Raw genomic sequence first — 1,097 nt, forward strand, 5'->3', positions numbered from 1 at the left:
GGGGTTGTTTTTTCATCTCTCCATTCAGGGTGCCTGCTTGGGTTTGTGACCGTGTATTCGGTAGATCTGTTACGCTTTGGGCAGCCCAGTTTAAATGTCCCCAGATGATTCTCAAAATCAGAGGGGGGCACCTATTCCCTGAGGGGTCTGCTTTGGGTTGTCTGTGTAGTGAACCACACTGGTGGGTCCCTAGGAGCACAGAGCTGCACAAACAGCCCCACTCACCTTGACATCTGGGGGGAACACCATTTGCCTTATCAGCTGGACGTTCTCTAAGCAGAAGCGGAGACTGATCTTGGACACGTCCATATACAGGAAGTTCGTGGACTTGACCTTAGGACAGATGTCATGCTCCCCAAAGAACGGGGACACGGTGATGGTCGTCTTGTCATCAAAGCAGGGTACACTGTTAGTAAACCCTCCATCCACGTACCGCTTGTAAGGGAGAGAGAAAACACATTCTGTCAGAGGCTCTGGGCAGGGGAGTCTCAGAACCACAGCTGACCCAGGGGAGGACCATGTTTGGGGAGCCTCTTTCAACACTTTTGGCTGGGCAGGCAGGTTTGGTACAAGCTGGACAGTCTGCACCTGTCAAACCAATGCCAGGCGCCCTGCCCCATGTGACATCCTCAACTGTCCGCAGACAGGACAGATGTCCGGGTGGGGATCAATCAGCTCCAGTGGATAGTGGCTGCCCAGGAAGGAGCTGCCCCTGGTACTGCACAGCCCAGCACAAGGCGCAGAGCCTGCAGAGCACACACTCCACTCGGACTCTGCCGGGCAGGGCTCGCCATCAGCTGCATGAGTCTACAGAGAGTGTTTGCTGATGGAACTGAACCATAGCTCTGTCGGCAGCTTTGCCCCAAGCCATGGGCTGGAAGGACAGTCAGTCCCAGAGAGGACTGAATCGCTCCACCCTGAGAGCGAAGCTCTACTTAAGGGAGTGGCTGAGTCTTCAGTGTCGTATTCTTTAACTAGGCCACGGGGCACCTGTCCTTGGTGCTCAGCTAAAGATGACATGAACCAGCTCACCTTCCAGAAAGCCAGATAGGGGGTTCTTGGTGAGGCTGGTTGGGCTGGGGTGGGCTGGGTGGAGA

At 55.2% G+C, this 1,097-nt stretch overlaps 1 protein-coding gene across 1 annotated transcript in view; it reads right to left on the reverse strand.

The window, feature by feature from the left end:
- PNPLA3 (patatin like phospholipase domain containing 3) overlaps window positions 1–1,097 on the reverse strand; it is an 11,505-nt gene that overhangs the window by 7,678 nt on the left and 2,730 nt on the right. The window contains exon 2 of the mRNA XM_006775990.2: window positions 226–435. Within this exon, the coding sequence (XP_006776053.2) occupies window positions 226–435 (210 nt within the window). The remainder of the gene's footprint in view (window positions 1–225; window positions 436–1,097) is intronic.

Source organism: Myotis davidii, unplaced genomic scaffold (genome assembly GCF_000327345.1).
Source record: "Myotis davidii unplaced genomic scaffold, ASM32734v1 scaffold428, whole genome shotgun sequence".
In the NCBI taxonomy this organism is placed as follows: domain Eukaryota; kingdom Metazoa; phylum Chordata; class Mammalia; order Chiroptera; family Vespertilionidae; genus Myotis; species Myotis davidii.